This window comes from Populus euphratica, unplaced genomic scaffold (assembly GCF_000495115.2).
Source record: "Populus euphratica unplaced genomic scaffold, PopEup_1.0 scaffold414.1, whole genome shotgun sequence".
NCBI classification, from domain to species: domain Eukaryota; kingdom Viridiplantae; phylum Streptophyta; class Magnoliopsida; order Malpighiales; family Salicaceae; genus Populus; species Populus euphratica.
The window spans coordinates 119,705-139,248 of NW_011500038.1; the positions used below are offsets into that span (position 1 = coordinate 119,705).

Genomic DNA, 19,544 nt, shown 5'->3' on the forward strand with positions numbered 1-19,544 from the left:
ATACATATAACTATAACTACAGCATCCAAACAAAGAGTAAGATAATTACTGCCACTTAATTCATGAAGGCATTAAAACTTAAGAGAGGAATACTGTAGTTGTTAATTGATATTATGCATCAAAAACAGAAGTTTTAACCGTGGAAGCAGTGAGAAACAATACAATCACGTTCTCTAACATAGCCTAAACACAACAACGATAACGTGCAAGTATTCTTCTACAACTACTGATCGTCCCCCATTTTTGGAACACTGGTGGTGTTAGTTTTGAGCTGCCTGTCAGAATAAAATCAGCATTTTACTCTTCATGACACGACAAGGAAATGCAAGGAAAAAATCAAAATGTTTCGGTTGAAGATATAATGAACACTATGTAGTGAATAGCAAGCATATCAACAGTACCCTAACAGAAGAATTAACAAGACAATGCCTTCATTTTATGCTCCAACACTTTTATCACCCTGCTTTGCAACATCCTCAGCAGTTTCAAGAGTTGCTGGAACATCCTCTATTGCAGCTTTGGCATTTGGTTGATCACACTTGTCCACAGAAAGCTGTGAATCTTTTGCCACTTCAATTGCATCAGGGAGATTTGAGTCATCAGCTTCTTTAGTTGCAAAAGGGAGCTGCGAGTCATTCATCTCTGCAGTTGTATTTGGGGTCTGCGAGTCATTTACTTCTTGGGTTGCATCAAGAATCTGCGAGTCTTTGAGCCCTTCATTTGTGGCAGGAAGCTGTAAATCATTGACCCCTTCTGTTGCACCAGGCTGTAACTCGTTTACCTCAGCAATAGCACCACTGCGCGGAACCTCATTAATTGTTGCATCAAAGAGTCATGAGGCATTGACCTTGGCTGAGGCATCAAGAAGCTGAGAATCATGAACATCACTTCTCGTTTCCTGACAAATCTGTGAGTCATTCACCTTATTAGTTGGCTCACAAGACTGGGAATCATCGACCCCTTTACTTGCCTCACCATATATTTTTCTGTTGTTGACCTCAATAGTCACATGACATGACTGCGAGTCATTCTCATTGTTAGCGTCTTTACAAGGCTGAGACTCATTGATGTCCTCTGTAGCATTGCTAGGCTTTGCATCATCTTCCTGATTAACCATACGTTGTAACTCTTCACTATAATCCTCATCAGCTGCATGAGACAGATGTTGAGGATCAAAATTATCATCTGCCTGGCATGACTGTAACTGAACAACCTCGCCATCTGCCTGGTCCAAGTGTAACTGATCAGCCACGATAACTGCACCATAAAACTGCAGCTGGTCATCCTCACTTGCTTCTTGATATTCCATTGGCTCATCCTTTCTCCTGCGTTTCCCATTACCTTTCCTTCTAACCCTTTCCTTCCCCCTTGACCTTTTTCCTAGTTCAATTTGTGGGGGTGCTGATGGCGTGACTGGACTTTCAATCTGGTCCCTCAAACAGTCCTGTGCAATAAACCTGATCCTTGAAATTGACTCAAATTGCTGTCCATCCAACCCTTTTGTTGAGAATGAATCCGCTAAATAAGAAATTTCTCTTAAACCAGAGATCTGCAACAGTTAAAGAATAGACCATTGCAGATTATATCACAAACAAAGGAAATAGCAAAATTGAAGTTTGAGCATGGCCCTACCGTCCTTTGGAACTCAGATGAGAGAGATATAGGCCTTCCAACAACTTTACGAGTGATTTTCCAGTACCATTGCATGTAGCCACCCTCATCCACGCCATCATCCCCATCCACAATATGGAGTTGACGATCCATCCATTCTTTAAGCTCCGACTGCATTTTGCCAGACAAGTCAACCCCGCCGTCAACTCCTCGACTCTTTCTCAGCCACCGCTCCACATCTTCTGGGATTGGTTGAAGCATGCCATATTGCCTAAGGCAACGATCAGCAAGGTGGCGTTCTGCCTTGTCAAAGCATATTAGCATTGTCTTTGATCTCCCTAAAATTAAGGTATTTCTTATATCTTTGGGTATTGCAGTACTGTCCATAATTTTGTACGGAAGCCATTCCACCTATGTGGTCAACACCAAGCCAGTTGCATTAGCATTTTCTATGCATCAAGTGGAATAAGAACTGAAATGAAAGAAGTGAGAACCTACATCAGTTGGTTTCAACGAGTCCAGTGCCTTGCGGTAGAAAACTACATCGCGATTTGTTGTTGGCCCACTTTGTTTTCCCTTCCATCTAAGCACAAATGGAAAATGATCATGGATGGGGTCTCGATTAAGCTTTGGTCGGCCCACATTCAGATGGAAGTAGCTCCAACACTACAGAAAGCAAGAATCAGTCAATACTAATATTCTATTTGAGAACTATTATCCTTGGATGAAATTAATTGCAGAAAAGAAGTCCTTCAACCTCACATTACATCATTTTTGTTTTTTAATAATAATAATAAAAAAGATAATCAATGGATAGCTTTAGTATAAACAACATAAATAACCTGTAGTAGTGTTAAGCAACCACAAATGGTACTCTGAGATTTAACACATGCATTGCCGAGTGCTCTATACAAGAAAGCTAACGCTGCGGCTCCCCAGGCAAACCCCTCAGCTTCTTCAAAATTCGCAAACAATGGAAGGTACATTACAGGAACCTTATTCCCAGTGGTGGTGGAAAATATGGTACTACCGACAAGGTAGAGAAGATAAGCGCGAGTGCAGCGCTCAACCTCTTCAATAGGTGCATCTTCAGAACAATGAGAAAAGAACTCCTTCAACCAACTTAACTTCACCATCCCACCACTTGCGTAGTTAGAATCGGGTGATTTCCCTAAAAGCCTTTGGCAAACCGAGGCACAACTGGTATGTGTTATTCCAATAACAGGCTTCCCATCAATGGCAAGTCCAAGCAACAAGGCAACATCTTGAAGAGTAACAGTCATTTCACCAACAGACAAGTGAAACGTATTGGTCTCCCTCCTCCACCTCTCAACAAGCGCCGATATGAGAGGATTGTAAAGACTAATAGCCGGAATCTTTCTCAAGTAACCAAATCCAGCTTTCTCCACCAACTCAATTTGCTTAGGACTTAGCTTCCACTCACCCAACTTGGACGTGTGCTCATGGCATCTTAGCACACCACGCTCCTGAACATCAAACCGACAACTCACACAATTTGCTTTCATTAATTAATTAATAAGATAACCCAAGAAAAGCAAACACACACCTGGCCATCCCAAACCGCAGAGGAGACATGCTTGTCTTGATCATACAGTACACATCCATCAATCGGTCCGGGATTCGTGTCCATTCACTGATTCCCGCCACAAAACCAATGTTAATATTAATAATTACATCTAAATCCCAAGTTAATCGTCAAAATGAAAAACGAGGAAGAAGATACAGGAGGAGTCACGAACCTGAAATAAAATAGAGATGGAGGGGGGGTTTTAGCAAAACGACGACGGAAAGAGACTTCTAATTTTTCTCACGCTACGAGCAGCAACCACTTCAAAACGACGGGTTAAGCATCGAAGCGACGTGATATCAAAACCTAATTCTTCCCCTTTAGGCGTCTTATAAACGTGTCTGTTTTGCAGTATTCTGGACCGGGCCCGATAATTGAATGACTATTTACGCTATTAACAAAAAAACAAACTGGCTTGAGCATGTTTGATCTTGTATTCTAGATGATTTTTTTAATATATATATATATATATATATATTATATTAATATTAAAATTAATTTTTGAAAAATAAAAAATATTTTAATATATTTCTAAATAAAAAATATTTTAAAAAATAATAACTCACAAATAATACTTAGTATTTTACCCTATAAAGTCTTATATTTCATTATAAATTTCACAGTTTATATTATCAAACTTAAATTAAATGAATTGTTATTTTTATTTTTTATTTACTTGGTATATTATTTAAAATACAACTTAATTTTTCTTAACTTTTAGCTTGGTGTATTCTTGTTTTCTAGCTTTTTGAAAGCAAAATGCAATTACAAGCTAAATATATATATTGCTTGCATTAAGGGGTTGTTTAGTATTATTGTATTGATTATATATATATATATATATATATAAAATGTTGGGTAAGAGACAATATGATCTTTTGATAAATTAAAAATAAAATAAAATTATTGGTACATATAGTACATATACCAGCAAGTAGAAAAAATCAACGTCTTTCAAATGATACATAGAGGTTTTTTACGTTCACAAATATCACCATTCATGGTAACATTGAGAGTGGCTCCTTGAGATCTTTATAGTGAATGGGTATGATATGACATTGATGAACTTTTTTTTTCTTGTTTCTTTGTTTTTTTTCCTTGATTTTTTCTTTTTTCTTTGTTTTTTTTCCTTGGTAAAATATAAAGGTGTCTTTTAATTTGTTTTTTATATTCATTTTAGTCATTATTCTTTTTATTTTTGTTTGATTTATTTTTTTTATCTTTGTTTTGTTAATTTTTTTCTTCAACTTAGTCTCTTATCAGTTGGTTTTATTTGATTTTTGTATCAATTTTGGTTTTTTTTAATTGCTATTTATGCGTCTTCTATTTTTTTTCATTTCTAATTTGGTTTTTATTTTTTTGATTTCTTTTTCATCCTCTTTTTCATGACCTTTTCTTCTTCAATCTAGTCTCTCTTCATTTGATTTGATTTTATTTTTTGCATCAAATTTAGTCGTCATTCTTTTAACTACTACTTATTTGTTTTATCATTTTCCTAATTGAATTGTGTTTTCAATTTCATCCCTTAGTTTTTTTGTTTAAATCCCTTTTTTATTTTATTTTTCTTCAAATTTCATCGCTCGATATTTTTTTTGTTGACAATTTTATGTTGTTATTTCTTAGGGTTTGCTTTCTACAACATTAGGTCCGAGGCTCAAGATAGGGTCGATAATTTCAAATATTAACACAAGTTGACTTCACTCTTCTTTTTAGGTTCTTTTCAAGTTTTTTTTTCTTTTTTTACAATCTCATCTTTTAATGTTTGATCTTTATTTTTTTCTTTCCTGTTTACAGAGTTATTCCAATTTTATATTTATGGTCTTAGAGTTAACAGATTAACCCGAGTTGACTTAAATATTTTTTTATGTTCCTTTTTATGAATTTTTTTTTTAAATTATGTCTTTTAACATTAAATTATTTAATAATTGAGCTTCATTGTTTTATTCAACTTGTTTTTAATAGAATTGCCCCGGTATCACAATCAGGTCATAGACCGGTTGGGATTTGATAATATTTTTAATTTTTTTTCATTATAATTTTTTTGTCATTGTATTTTTTTTTTATTTCATGTTATCGAAATCATATAATTTTATTACACCTAGTTAAGTCAATGAACTGAATCTCAATTTTTTCATTAAAAACACTTATGTTATCTTAGCATTTTTTTTTTTATAATGAGAAAATTTTGGGCTAGTCATACTATGCTAACCGGTTGTTTAGTTTTATTGTTAGATGGTCTACTTTAATACTATTTTTGTTTGGATTTTTGTGAATTGGGATGTATGCCATTCATCACAAACACAAAACACATTATAATTATAAATTATATCAATGGCCCACGATATGTTATGGGTTAGATAATTTATTTTTTAAAATGTAAAGAGAAAATATCCAAGTATTATTATCATTTTTTATAGTAAAATAAAATGAAACTATATAGGAGTTGATTCAATATAATTCGATCGATTTGGCGGTTTAAAGACAACCTAAAAGATTGATAAAAAATGTAATTTGAATTAAAACAATTCAAGATGACATTTATTTTAAATATTGAGATGAAAACTTATTGAATCGACTTGGGTCAATGAGGGTTACCTTACTAAATCTATAACTTAGGTTATGAGATCATGATGAACTTATAAAAAGTAAATCAAAATAAATTATGTAGCTCTATTCCTAATCAACCTAGTGTTGAAGGATAAAATTAAAAAAAAATTAATTAAAAAAACCTAAATCAACCTAGGTTAACTCTCCAAACTCATGACCTGAGTCATGAGACCTAAATTACCTCGTAAAAATTCTTATACTTTATTGTAAATTTTATAGTTAAATGATTATTTTACATTTACAAACTTAAATGACTTGCTTTCATAAGCAAATTCATCTCTTCCATATAATTAATTTATCTTTGCAAGCTTAGTTAAGAATATAATGTTATTTTTATTTTTATTTACATGGTGTATTATTTAAAATACAGCTTCATTTTTCTTAACTTTTGGCCAGGAGTATTCTTGTTTTTTTGCTTTTCAAAAGCAAAATGCAATTACTAAAGTGCCATTGCAAGCAAAACATATATAGCTTGCGTTAAGAGGTTTTTTTGGTTTTTTTGTATTTTTTTTTTGATATCATATTAGGTAAGGGGTAATATGATCTTTTGATAAATTAAAAAATAAAATAAAAAATTGTTGGCAAATGTAGTGCATATACTAGCAAGGCAGCAAGTAGAAAAAGCTCACACCTTTCGGATGGTGCGTGTAGGCTTCTTGGACTGATAAACATTACTATTCACAAGTGACTCCCCAATATCTTTATAGTGGATGAGCGCAATATGGTATCGATGAAATTTTTTTTTCTTCTCCTTGGTAAAATTCAAATGTGTCCTTTAATTTATTTTTCATATTCATTTTAGTCCTCATTCTTTTAATTTTTGTTTGATTTATTTTTTTATCTTTTTTTATTAATTGTTTTCTTCAACTTAGTCTCTTATCACTTGGTTTTATTTGATTTTTATATCAATTTTGGTCCTCATTCTTTTAATTTCTATTTATATATCTTTTAGTTTTTTTTTCATTTCTAATTTGGTCTTTATTCTTTTGATTTCTTTTTCATTTCTTTTTCATTTCTAATTTGATTTTTATTCTTTTGATTTCTTTTCATCTTTTTTTTTCCATTACCTTTTCTTCTTTAACTAGTCCCTTTTCAGTTGGTTTTATTTTATTTTTTGTACCAAATTTGATCATTATTTTTTTAATTTTTATTTATTTTCTTTTATCATTTTCCTAATTGAATTGTGTTTTCAAGTTCATCCCTTAGTTTTTTTTTTGTTTAAATCCCTTTTTTATTTCACTTTTATCCCAATTTGATCCCTTGATATTTTTTTATTGAGAATTTTACATTGTTATTTCTTAGACTTTGTTTTCTACAAAGTTAGTCCCGAGGCTCATGATAGGGTCGAGGGTTTCAAATATTAGCACAATTTGACTTCACTTTTTTTTAGGTTCTTTTCATGTTTTATTTGTTTCATAATCTCATTCTTCAATGTTTAATTTATTGAGAATTGATCTTTATTTTTTTCTTTCCTGTTTACGAGGTTATCTTAATTTTATACCTGTCCTAGGATTAACGAATTAACCCAAGTTGACTTAAATATTTTTTCTATTGCTTTTTATGAATATTGTTTTTCAATTACGTCTTTTAACATTAGAGTATTTCATAATTGAGCTTCATTATTTTATTCAACTTGTTTTTGATGAGATTGCCCTTGTATCACAATTAGGTTATAAACAAGTTGGGCTTTGATAATTTTTTAATCTTTTTTTCATTATAGTTTTTTTGTCAGTTTATTTTTTTGTCATTGTATTTTTTTTTATTTCATGTTATCGAAATCATACATTAGACCTAGTTAAGTCAATGACTTGGATCTCATCTTTTTCTTTGAAAACACTTATGTTACCTTAGCATTTTTTTTCGCAATGAGAAAAATTTGGGTAGCCTCATTGTGCGAACCATCTATTTATTTTTATTGTTAGATGGCCTACTATAATACCATTTTTGTTTGGATTCATGTGAATTGGGATGTATGCCATATATCACAAACGCAAAACACATTATAATTACAAATTATATCAATGGTCCATAATATGTTTTGGGTTAGATAATTTATTTTTTAAAATTTAAAGAGAAAATATCCTAAGTATTATTAATGTTTTTCTAGTAAAATGAAATTAAACTATATAGGAGTTGATCCAATGTAATTCAATTGACATAACTAGTTTAAAGACAACCTAGAAGATAGGTAAAAATATAATTTGAATAAAAAAATTTAAGACAACATTTATTTTAAATATTGAGATGAAAACTTATTGAATCAACTGGGTCAATTAGGGTTACCTTACTAAATCCATAACTTAGGTTGTGAGACTGGGATAAACTCATAAAAAGTAAATCAAAATAAATTATGAAGCTCTATTTTCAATTAACCCAATGTTAAAGGATGAAATTAAAAAAAAAACCTAAATCAACCAGGTTAACTTTCCAAATCTATGACATGGGTCACAAGACCTAAATAACCTCATAAAAAATAAATTGAGAAATAGCAGGAGTTAACTTTGGTTAACTTGTGAACCTATGAATCGGATCATGAGATGAGATAATCTCATAAAAAATAAATTAAAAAAAATCATAAAGCCTAATTCTTAATCAACCCATTATCAAAGAATGAAACTAAAAAAAAAAGCAATATAAAAAAATACAATAAAATAACCTGAATAAACCTAGGTTAACTTGTAAAACCCGTGATGCAGGTCATGAGACTAGGATAATCTCATATAAAGTAAATTGAAACAAGTTATGATGCTTAATTCCTAATCAATCTATTGTTAAAGGATGAAATTGAGGAAAAAAAGAAGAAAAGAAAAAGAAAAAATTCAAGTCAATCGAGTTAACATACCAAACTCGTAATATAGGTTATAAAACTGAGATAACCATATAGAAAGCAAACCATAAAAAACTATATAGTGGGAAATAGAAGGGAAAAAATATAGATTGAAAAAAAAAACAAAGAAAAAAAACACTATTTATGAATTATGTTTTGTAAGTTGGTGTAAAGTAAAAACACCATTTCTCTTGGTTTTTATTAATTACCCTTAACACATTAAAGCATTAACGCAAAAAACCTAAAATTAATATGGGGTTTACTATTCAAAATCTACTGTGTACACTCTTGCAAAATACTATTTATTGACTAAGCATTTTTGTTCCATGTTTATATTTTGATCCATGTAGTTTGTAAAGTTCACAAATTAGTCATTGAACTTTATTTATTTTTTTATTTCATTCTTTGAAGTTATCTTATCACGGTTTTATACATTTAGGTATATTTTAATTTGTTTTATCTAGCTTACCTAATTTGTCGGTAAAGTTTTCAACGTTAAATCAATAACCAATTTTATAAAATAGAGTTTTAGCTTTCACTTGTAAAATAAATTGAGAAATAGAGGAAAAAATAATATAAAGGAAAAAAAAACATACATATTTTTCATAAACAAATGAGCAAAAGTTTCGTTTGACCTCTTAAGTTTTATTTTTATCATCATTCATCTCTTTTCTTTTAAGTTACTATATTCTAATTCTAAACTTAAATTTTATCATGTTTTATTTCTTAGAGGTTAAGATAGAAAAGTGAAAGATGTTGGAAAATTTAAGTAAAGAAAAAGATCTTGAGTGATTAGATTTTAACCATCAATAACTTTGATTTCAGTATCTCTGGTTCAACTTCAAGAGAAAAATTTAATGAAGGTGGTTTTTACATTCAATAATTATGAAAAAAAAATGGATATAGGCTTGAAATTTTTTTTATTTGAAATATAGTTTTTAGGCATTTGGAGGTTATTTTGGTTTGTTAATGAGGTTATTGAGATTCTTAAGGTAATTTTTAGGTTTTTTGTTTAAAGATGAAAATAGATGAAAACAAATTGAGTTTTTATGGTCTACATAGTCCATACCTTAATTTTTCTACCATCTCTGGTAATCGAAGCTTGAATTAGACAAACAAGTTATTATAACATGGATTAAAATAAAAAAAATTAAATGAATGATTTTTTATTCAAATTATTTGAAAGAAAAAGGCTTTTGGGCTTTTACTCAAAGCCATGCATTTGGCTTGACCTTTCAAGGCCATATGTGGCCTTTTACTTTGTTTTTAAGTTTTTAATGCGCTTGTTTTATTTCATCATATTCTAATTAGAATTATTATAATAAAATTTTAAAAGAATTCATTCATACCTTATTTTTCATATAAGATTTGAGCTTTTATGATAATATTTTTAATTAGTTTATATATATATATATAGATATAATTTTTTGAAATTACTCATTAATATTGAATGATATTATTATTTTTTATTTTGATTGTTTATATAATTTTCATTAATTAATTTTTTTTTTGCTTTGATTGTAATTTGCTTCTCATTTTCTAATAAAAAAGACATTTTTTCTAGAAAAAAAACATGAATGAGGAACGAGGATTTTGACTAATTTTTTTCTCACTGATATAAATCATTTAAATTATTGTGAACGTTTATCTTAATTATATTAGGTTTTTATCCAAAAAATCATGCTACTTATAAAAATACATGTTTTTTTTTTTGTCAAAACATAAAAGAAATGCATTGATAAGAAAATTAAATTTTAACTAAAAAAATATTTTTCTTATAATTTAAATAATTTAAATTTAAGTTTAGATTTTCTAGAGTCTTCCATATTAGAATCATTTTTGCATTTTTGCCACTGATTTTATGTGTCTGATATTGTGGTGTATAATGCTTTTAAAAAGTGATTTTTAATTAAAAATGCATTAAAATGATATTTTTTTTAATTTTAATTTTAATTTTAATTTTAATTTTTGATATTAAGACATCAAAATCATCAAAAAACACGTAAAAAAAAATATTAATTTAATGTTTTTTTTCAAGCGACAAAAAATTTTAAATGCACTTTAAAAAACATGTTATAACACAAAAACAATTCAAGAATAACCTACAATTAGTAGTGGTAGCAGCAAATAATCTCAAATTGTTGGACCAATTGGAATATTTATTGTATACATTTATATGATCCTGAAGAAATCACAATAATTAGAACTTAGCTTTTCCATTGTAGATTTGCTCATACACATAATCCACTAATTCAAGTTTAAAACGAGGGTTAAGAACTATAAAGATTTCGAGAGCCAAATTATTCTCACTTCAAAACTCATAATATTTCATCTTTATTAATTCAATATACATATGTTCACTCCTTTTTTATTTTTTTTAAATCTTATAGATGAAATAAATATTAGGAAAATATACATTAATCCTTCAAAAATCACTTATAAACTTGTAAAATTCTTTCAAGCACTCGTGTGTGTGTGTGTAATATAGTTGGTTTCTTGTTCAATAAATACCATGATATTTGATTTTAGATCCTTCAGTTTTGACAACACTTTCTTGATTGCCCCTTTTTATGCTAGCAATTTGTGGAGTTCAAACACCTAATTTACAATGATAGTCTCATCCTTATTATTTTGAGACAAATCATAAATTTTATCTCAGTTATAGAATTGACAAGCATTTCTTGACAAATCATAAATTTTATCTCAGTTATAGAGTTATAGAATTGACAAGCATTTCTTAACATTAGAAATCAAGTTGCACTCATGAGTAAATGGAGTGATAAGTTTTTGATTATTATAATTTAAAGAGAAGAAGACTTTGAGGTTTTATTTTTCCCATATAAATTTGGTAACTGTTTTAAAAGATATACATTGAATTTTTTTTTTATAATGTAACAAAACATGAATTTAGAAACATATATGGATTCAAAAAATCAATAAACTCTTTCATTTATCTTTATCCTATTTTATCTTTAGCAATAACAGTTAAGGATTCTTTATGCTGGTCTTGGTTTGAACTTTAAAGTGATTAAGTTGAGTTGGATCATGCCTTAATATGCCCTTGCAAGTTCAACGAGAGCTCATATATGTTGAGGTTATGTCTAATAGATGTAAAGTGAGTTAAAGGTTAAGACTTTTTGAGAACATCTACAAGTTGATCCTTTGATGACAAAAACTTTACATTCGGTGATTTAGATGTAACTTGATCTTAAACAAAGTAATAATCTATAGAAATATGTTATGTTCACAAATGAAAGAGAGGATTAATAGTCAAATACATTAAACTAATATTATCACACTATAGAGTAAGTAGGGATGGTAATTGAAAAGGCAATTATACGAGAATAGATTGTAACTGGATTAGTTTTATAGAGGTGTTAGCAATAGTATTGTATTTTACTTTTGTGTTAGATGGTCTTTTGCTTTTATGAATTCTAAGATATTAAGTTAAGACCAAGGAAAATACAGTAACCTAAAGTTAAACATCTATCATCATGACACCAAGCCCATTCAGAGTTAGAGAAAGTATGAAGAAAAGGCGAGTTGAACTATTGGAGTAGCATACCATGATGTGGTATGAACCTGAGGTAGTGTAAGATCCCTTTGACAACATGAACTTATAGATTTTGTTTGCAACAAATACAATATCTAGACGAGTAAGACTTAAGTATTGTAAGCTCCATATAGCGTTACGGTAGAGTGTTAGATATGAGAAAGGATCTTTATGAAATTGACTTAGTGTAACAGTGGAGATCATAGGTGAAGAAATTAGTTTAATAGCTGACATGTTTGTAATTTGAAAAAGAACTTAGATGTATCATTATTGAGATAACAATAATCCAGCTTTTATAAAGCAAGCTTATACTCCAAGAAAGTGGTTCAGAGTGCTAAGGTTTTAAGAGAAAACTTGGATTGAAGAATATAAATGAGTTATGAGATTTAAAATTAGTCAAGGCCAATGATTATGATATCATCTATGTAAATTAAAATGTATACAGTGTTGGAAAAAAGATAGGTGTTGTATAAGATAAAAAAAATAGTAATACATAGTTAAAAAACTCAGGAACAAGAAGAAGATTGAGATAAATGTATACTTTTATTAAATGTTTCTCTTTAAGCTCTCTTGATTTTCTCTCTTCTTTTATATTGCTTAATAATGCTGAATTACAAGTCTTTTTATAGGAATAAGGTTCTAAATAATCAAGGAATTAAGTTAATACAAAGAAACCCTAGTATGAATAATAATTATATTCTGGCGACTAAACTGGTCGATCGTTTCTCAATCGGTCGATCGATTTATTTAATTAAACCGATTACTCAGTCTTAACTAGTCCACCTGTTCCCAACCGTTCTATCGGATCAACTAATTTTTAGAAATCAATTTCCTTGCAACATCCTCTCTTTAAACTTGATTTCTTCATAACTCCTAACATATTTCTCATCTTGATAAACATATCATTTTTTAGTGGCTTTGTGAAGATATCCGCGACTTGGTCTTGTGTCTTTACATACTTGACTTCAACTTCTTTATTTATAATGCAATCTTGTAGGTAATCAAATCTTATGTTAATATGCTTACTTTTATCTTGAAATATTGGATTTTTTTTGCTAATGCAATAACTGTTGAGTTGTCCATATAAATTTCAGTAAGCTTTTTTTGTGGCATTCATAATTTCTTCAATAATCTCCTTAGCCATATGAAATGATAAATACATGATGTAGTTGCTACATATTCAACTATACGTGTTGACAAAGTGACTATAAATAACTTCTTTAAAATCTATATAAATATTATGTCTTCCATGTAAAAAATAAAACTTGTAGTGCTCTTTCTACCATCCATATCTCCAACCCAATCACTATCACTATAACCCACAAGTTCAAAGCTAATAGAATAAATATAGAACAAGCCAAAAATCAATAATACCTTTGATATACCTAAGAATTAGCTTAAATGCCTTAAAGTGTGTCATGGTTGATGTCTCCATAGATCTACTCATAAGTCCTACTCCAAAAAATTATCTAGACTAGTGCATGTCAAATATCTCAAACTTCCAACTAAGCTTTTGAATGTTGTAGAGTTTATCTTCTCTCTTTCATCATTCTTTAACATCGTTACTTCACACTCAATTGAAGTATTTATTTTTGCACAATCCTCCCTCTTGAACTTTTTGAGAACCTTCATTGCAAACTTCTCTTGGTTCATAAAGATTCCATCTTTTTCTTATTTGATGTTAATCCTTAAGTACTAGGATATAAGACCAATATCCTTCATCTTAAACTCCTTGATCATTGTTTGCTTGAAGTCTTTAAGCATCTTTGGATTATTTCTTGTAAAGATCAAACCATCCACTTGCAAACATATAATAAGATTATCACCACTCTATTTTATTTTTACGTAGATAACATATTCAAAAGGGTATTTAACAAATCTAGTTTTTAAGAAATAGTCATTAATATGATTATACCAAGCTTTTAGGGCTTGCTTCAATTCATATAAGGGTTTGTTCAACTTTAATACCATGTTTTCATATCCCTTCATTTCATATCCAATAGGTTGCTTAATGTATATCTATTCTTCAAGAAAACCATTAAGAAAAGTTGATTTGACATTTATGTGATAGATTTTCCATCTATGTTGAGTATGAGTGGTCATGATTAATCGAATGGTCTCTCCACTCTAACAACCGGAGCAAATACTTTATCATAGTCAATCCCATACTTTTGACTATAGTTTTTTATAACCAACCTTGCCTCGTGCCTTTCTACTTCTTTTTTGGCTTTTTTTTTTTTAAGTTCTACTTGACACCCATTAACATCTTTTCTCTTAGTCTAGGAACCAATTTTCATTTGCTATTGTTCTCAATTTATGTAATCTTTTCATCCATAACAATTCTCTATTTTGTATCTTTTATTACTTCTTCAAACACTATAGGATCACGTGTAAAAGGTGACAATATAATGTTATGTCATCATCAAAAGGATAAGTTACCTTATATAAGTCATCAAGACACCTCATCTTTTTTGGTGGACTTGGTAGAGTGTCGTTACTTTTGTTTTTATAAGAAAAAGAAGAATAAGAAGAAGTTAAGCTCATTGGTGTTAGTAGAGGTGTAACTATAGGTTCTTGATGATCTTCATATCTTTCTTTCTTTTCATCAAGAATTGGTAGGAATTCCTTTTTCTCACCATCACCTACCTTTCAATTTTATGCTCCCTTTTCATTGAATTCAACATCTATACTACTAACCATCTTTTCTATATTAGGATTATAAAGCTTGTATCATTTGGACTTTTATTTATAGCCCATAAAAATTATTTTTTAGCTTTTGTCATTTAGCTGAGTTATTACTTGATCATCTACATGCATATAACTAATACTTCTAAAATGTTTCAAATGAGAAACACTTAGCTTTCTTTCACTCCATAATTCTTATGGAGTTATACCATTCAAGCCTTTAGAAGGACACCTATTTGATAAGTAAATAACACAATTTACAACTTTGGCTCAAAACGTTTTGGGCATTTTCTTGGTTATGAGATGCTTTTTGCTATATTGATGATGCTTTTATTCTATCTCTCAACCACATCATTTTTTTATGGGGATCTAGGCATAGTTAGGAGTCTCTTTACACCATGATCTTCACAAAACTCATTAAAATTTTTATAACAAAATACACCCCCTATCCGTTATAAGTGATTTTATAGAATAACCACTTTCGTTTTCAACTAATGCCTTGAAATTTTTAAAATAACTCAACACATTAGACTATTCCTATAAAAAGTATACCCAACTTTTTCTACTAAAATTATTAATAAAAAGTAGAAAATATAGATTTTTACCAAATAAAAATGGTTTGATAAGAACACGACATTGATATGTATTTCTTGTAGGGGTTAACTTGCTCTTGATGTAAACTCCTTTAGAAAGCTCTTGCGAAATTTCTTACCCATTGAACATCTTTCACACAACTAATTTGGATGTATAATAGATGGTAGATCCTTCAACATCTATTTTATGTCATCATCTTCAAGCTATCAAAGTTTACATGCCCATATCTTATACGACAAAGCCAAATCTCATCCTTCACACATGTATTTAGGCATTTAGGCACATTCATCTTTATGTTTAGCAAGAACATTTTATTATTTTTCAAGACTATCTATGCAATTATAGCTCTTTTAGTGTCAAGTAATGTCAAAGTAAATATTTCATCTTAATCTCATACCTTTTCTTCAACAATTGTCCAAAGCTCGATATGTTTCTTTTCACTATTAGTATATAATAGAAATCACCAATAAATTGATGACTTCAATCTTTTAATTTAATCAAAATTTTATCTTTTCTTTTAATGACAACCTTTGAATGATCTACAAAGGTGATATTACCTCTAATTGTTTCATCAAGTTCCATGAACTTGTCTTTATCTCCACATATATGGATGTTGGCTCCATTATTTAGATACTATATTTTCTCTTTAGCTTACATTCTCTCATGATGCACTAGTGATAGGGTGGCTTCTTTCTCTCATCATGCACTAGTGATAGGGTGACTTCTTTCTCCTCTTCTATCATTAGATTTGCTTCACCTTAACCTTCTTGGTCGGACTCTAGAAATCTCTATAATAATGACCTTCTTTTGATAATTATAGCATTTAACTTTTGATCTATCAAACCTGGATTTCAAATTACCATTATCAGTATAACTGGTTGATCGATTTACTTCATGCGGTTGACTAGTTGACCTATTGAGGTTGCCTTTTTCATCTCTTTCAAATCTGCCTTCTCCTTCTCTTTTTTTGGTATGTCCACGTCCTCTAACCCTTGTGAATATCTAGAACCATCTTACTTTAAACAAATTACTTGCACACCTATATCTTTTTAAATCTCATTAACTCTTTTCTCATGGGCTTCTAATTTTACAGAGAGATTGGATTGAAAGAACATCTATATTTTATGACTCCTTTATCATGAGCATCATATAATAGAAATTTTTTTTTTTTATAGTGAGTGTATGATCTTCTCTACTATATATGTCTCTTTCATCTTCTTTCTATATCTCTTTATTTGATTGTATATAGTCATTACTCTTGCAAAGTATTCTGAAATATTCTCTAATTCAAGCATATGTAACTTTTCAAATTCACCTCATATCTTTTATAGACGTACCTTTCCATATTGTTAGCTCTTTGGATTTATTCTTGCAAAACTTCGCATGTTTGCTTGGCGGTGACTGCATTATCCACTATCTCAAAAGTGGCATCATCTAGACATCGATGAATGATTGTCAGTACTTGTTGATCATTCCTTCATACCTTTTACATGGCCTATATTTGGGTTAAAGTTAATGTTCCTCCATTTATAGGCTACTCTAAGCTTTCTTCAACCATTTCTCATACATCTTGGGAATCTAGCCAAGCTTTTACTTAAATACACCAAGTTTTATAGCTATCCTTTTTCAACCTAGGACATTGAAATGAGAAATTTAGATTGGGTATGTTACAAAATCAAACCTAAGTTCTGATACCACTTATTAGAAGAAAGATAGGTACGGTATAAAATTAAAAACAATAAAGTAAAGTTAAAAACTTAAGAACAAGAAGAAGATTGTGAGAAAGTTATACTTTTATTAAATGTTTTCATCTGAGCTCTCTTAGTTATTCCTTCTTCTTTTGTACTGCTTAATGATGCTGAATTATAAGACCTTTTATAGACATAAAGTCCTAAATAATTAAAGAATTAAACTAATACAAGGAAATCCTAATTTGAACAGGAATTATATTCTGCCGAATGAATAGGTCAATCATTTCTCAATTGGTCGATCGATTTATTTAATCCAACCGGGTACTCATTCTTAACCAGTTGACCTATTTCAAGTTGGTCGATCAGTACAACTAATTTTCAAAAATCAATTCACTTTCAATACACAGAACTTTGGCCACACATGTAAATGAACATTGATAAGTCAAATTTAGAGCCAATAAAACCCAAGGAAATTATTTATGAGTTGAGTCTGGAGTACTAAACACGTGGAGCTTACTTTAAACCATAAAGAGACTTTTTAAGTGATTAACATGATTTGGAAAGACAAGATGTTGAAAACTAAGTGGTTGTGCCAAATAAATATTTTCTTCAATATCCCATGTAAGAATGCATTTTTCATATTCTACTGGTGAATGAACCAGTTAGAAGAAATAACAAGTGATGTATAAATATAACTAAATAGTAGGCTTGACTACTGAACTATAAGTTTTTCCTTACTTAAGACTTACTTCTTGATGATATCCTTTAACTATAAGTTGTGCATTATATTTTTTAATTGGTTTATTTGTCTGTCATTTAATTTTAAAAACCCATTTGCAACCTACTACATTCATCTTGGGTTGTAGAATATTATTTTGTATAAGGTTTATGATTTCTTTATTTATAGGTTGACACCATACAGGTTGTTTAATAGTAGATGTAAAAGATATGGGCTCTAACTCAATAAGATCTAAAAGAAGAGTTGTAGTATTTAAAACATGAGGTTGATGAGCCAATGTACCATCTGTAAATTGTTTGGGTTTAAAAATCTATTTACGTGCTCAAATATGCACTGTAACTAGCATCAATAGTTATAGAGATTAGTGATGTGGGGTCTGTATACACAAGTTTTTGTTAAGACCTTAGTAAAGCACTTGGTGGTTGGGGTAGCCAAATAGTTGAAGGAAGCGAGGTACCTGCAAGAACATTATTAGAATTACAAGGTACATATTTTAGAGAAGAAGGAAAAATAGACTCATCAAATACAACATTTCTTATCATATAAGTACGTCTAGAGGATGGATCAAAATATCTGTAGCCGTTGTGGTTGTGGATATAACTAAGAAAAATTCAACGACATGAACAAAAATCCATTTTACGTTTGTTGTAGGGTCAAAAACGTGGTTGACATACACAACCAAATATTAAAAAAAAAAATTAATTAGGAACTTATGTAATAGAGTTTGGTGATTGATGACTAGGAAAGGTAATCAATTAATGAGACAAGCACCTATGGTATTGGCATTGGCCTAGTATTTGTGAGGAACAAAAGCAGCAACATGTAAAGTAAGCCTGGTTTCAACTAAATATCGATGCTTGCATTCCATATAACCATTTTCTTCCTGAACATGAGGACATAAAATACAATGACAATTGAAAAATGATGGAAAAGGAGCATTAAGTTTATGATATTTTCCTTCCTAATCATATTGAATTAATTTAATGGGTTAGCCAAAATAACATTCAACATGATTTTTAAAATTAATAAAAAATAGATGAAACTATAGATTTGGAAAAAAGAAAGAAGGAAATGACCAAATATATTAGGAATAGTCGTTTACAAAGCAAACATAATAAAGTTTGCTATGATTAGATATATAGGATAAAGAACCCCATACAATAATAAATAACAAATCTGAAGAACCCTCTGAAGTAGAGTTAGACAAATAAAAAGGGACGTTTATGATTCTTGCCAAGTTGACAAGAATGACAAATTTTATTATAACTAATACTAGAAATAACTAGATGGTAACCAAATAAAATGTGTCGAATAATAGAAAGAGAAAGATGGCCAAAATGATTATGTTATTGATTGATAGAAGTCTTCACATGAAGAATAACAACAAGAGGATTGTAAATCTTAGAGCACTATTGAAAGGGGTAGAGACTGTTAAAGATTGCTTCAAGAGTTGTCAAGATTCTATTACAATAATCTTTTATTTGCAGTAACAATAAATGGTTGTCCTAAACTTTAGAAGTTGGTAGTTTGTTAGCAAATCATACCATGATTTGGTGCTATAAGCTAGTTGACACGACTAAAAGATTGATGTCTTCTCCCAAGTGCAGGAGTGTCAAAGTAATAAATAACCCGGCAAGACCGGGGTCGAA

At 29.9% G+C, this 19,544-nt stretch overlaps 1 protein-coding gene across 1 annotated transcript; it reads right to left on the bottom strand.

Annotated features, from left to right (window-relative positions):
• Positions 1 to 83: 83 nt before the first annotated feature.
• LOC105107158 (Aminotransferase-like, plant mobile domain family protein) lies at positions 84 to 3,509 on the bottom strand. Its single transcript, XM_011000986.1, has 6 exons — positions 3,372 to 3,509; positions 3,179 to 3,265; positions 2,454 to 3,098; positions 2,110 to 2,277; positions 1,633 to 2,022; positions 84 to 1,549 (listed from the first exon to the last, which is right to left on the bottom strand). The coding sequence occupies exons 2-6, from the start codon at positions 3,260 to 3,262 to the stop codon at positions 833 to 835; spliced, it is 2,004 nt and encodes a 667-aa protein (XP_010999288.1). The 5' UTR covers positions 3,263 to 3,265; positions 3,372 to 3,509; the 3' UTR covers positions 84 to 832.
• Between the last annotated feature and the right edge of the window lie 16,035 nt (positions 3,510 to 19,544).

Bases quoted from the DNA above. Each gene is read 5' to 3' on its own strand.
- LOC105107158 (XM_011000986.1), bottom strand. From the start codon at position 3,262: ATGGACACGAATCCCGGACCGATTGATGGATGTGTACTGTATGATCAA. The intron at 2,278-2,453 runs GTTATTTATGTT...TGCTTTCTGTAG, and splicing joins GTTGCTTAACACTACTACAG to TGTTGGAGCTACTTCCATCT. The intron at 1,550-1,632 runs GTAGGGCCATGC...TAACTGTTGCAG, and splicing joins CATCTGAGTTCCAAAGGACG to ATCTCTGGTTTAAGAGAAAT.